The 1,091-nt window shown below is 59.4% G+C and overlaps 1 protein-coding gene across 1 annotated transcript in view; it reads left to right on the plus strand.

Moving 5' to 3' along the window:
- KIFC1 (kinesin family member C1) overlaps positions 1-1,034 on the plus strand; it is a gene marked incomplete at its 5' end in the record, with an annotated part of 2,881 nt that extends 1,847 nt beyond the window's left edge. The window contains 2 exon segments of the mRNA XM_009573861.1: positions 749-888; positions 957-1,034. Of these exon segments, the coding sequence (XP_009572156.1) occupies positions 749-888; positions 957-1,034 (218 nt within the window).
- Positions 1,035-1,091: the final 57 nt, after the last annotated feature.

Here is a 1,091-nt window from a genome sequence, read left to right on the forward strand (position 1 = left end):
AGGGGCCTGTGGTTTGGCGTGAGCTTTTAGGGTAGGTACCCCCCCTGGTTTGGGGTGAGCCTTTAGGGGCCACTGGTTTGGGGCCATGGGTTCAGGGCCACCAGTTTGGGGTGAGCCCTCTTGGGCCCCTCATTTAGGGCCATGGATTTGGAGTCACTGGTTTGGGGCGAGCCCTTTTTGGGTTCTTCCTCTTGGGGTGAGCCTTTTAGGGGCTTTCAAGGCCATGGATTTGGGGTGAACCTTTTGGGGCCATGGGTTCAGGGCCCTCCTTTTGGGGCCACCAGTTTGGGGCAATCCTTTTCAGGGTCATGAGTTTGTGGCCACTCGTTTGGGGTGAGCACTTTTTGAGACCCCCCTTCTGGAGTGAGCCGTTTTGGGGCCCTGCATTTGGGGCTCCAAATTTGGGGTGAGCCCTTTTGAGGTCCCCCTTCTCAGGCCACAGGTTTGGGGCCACTGGTTTGGGGTGAGCACTTTTTGGGGCCCACGGGTTTGGGGCTACTAGTTGGGGTGAGCCTTTGGGGGGGCCCACCTTTCAGGGCCATGGGTTTGGGGTAAGTCTTTTTGGCGTTCCCCTTTTGGGGCCATCAGTTTGGGGTGAGCCCTTTTGGGGTCCCACTTTCTGGGTCACAGGTTTGGCGTCACCAGTTTAGGGTCAGCCTTTTTGGGGCCCCCCTTTTTGGACCACAGGTTTGGGGTGAGCCCTTTTTGGGCCCCCTGTTTTTGGGGTGACCCTCCTCTCCCCCCACAGCGGTGCTGAGCCTGGTGGACCTGGCAGGCAGTGAACAGCTGGATGAGTTGCTGTTGGCAGGGGAGCAGCTGCACGAGACGCAGGCCATCAATGCCAGCTTCTCTACCCTGGGGCAAGTCATCATGGCCCTTGCCAAAAAGGTATGGGGAGGCCCCTGGATTTGTGGGGGTGCTCAGGGCCCCCCCCTTAACTGCCAGGGTCCCTACAGGAGCCCCATGTCCCCTGTTGCAACAGCAGGCTGACCTACCTCCTGCAGAACTGCTTGGGGGGCTTTGCCAAGATGTGAGTGAAGGGCTTGGGGGGGTATTTTGGGGGGCTGGGAGTTTTGGGGGACCCCACTGAC

The sequence above is a fragment of the Fulmarus glacialis genome, unplaced genomic scaffold, assembly GCF_000690835.1.
Source record: "Fulmarus glacialis isolate BGI_N327 unplaced genomic scaffold, ASM69083v1 scaffold17023, whole genome shotgun sequence".
Lineage (NCBI taxonomy): Eukaryota > Metazoa > Chordata > Aves > Procellariiformes > Procellariidae > Fulmarus > Fulmarus glacialis.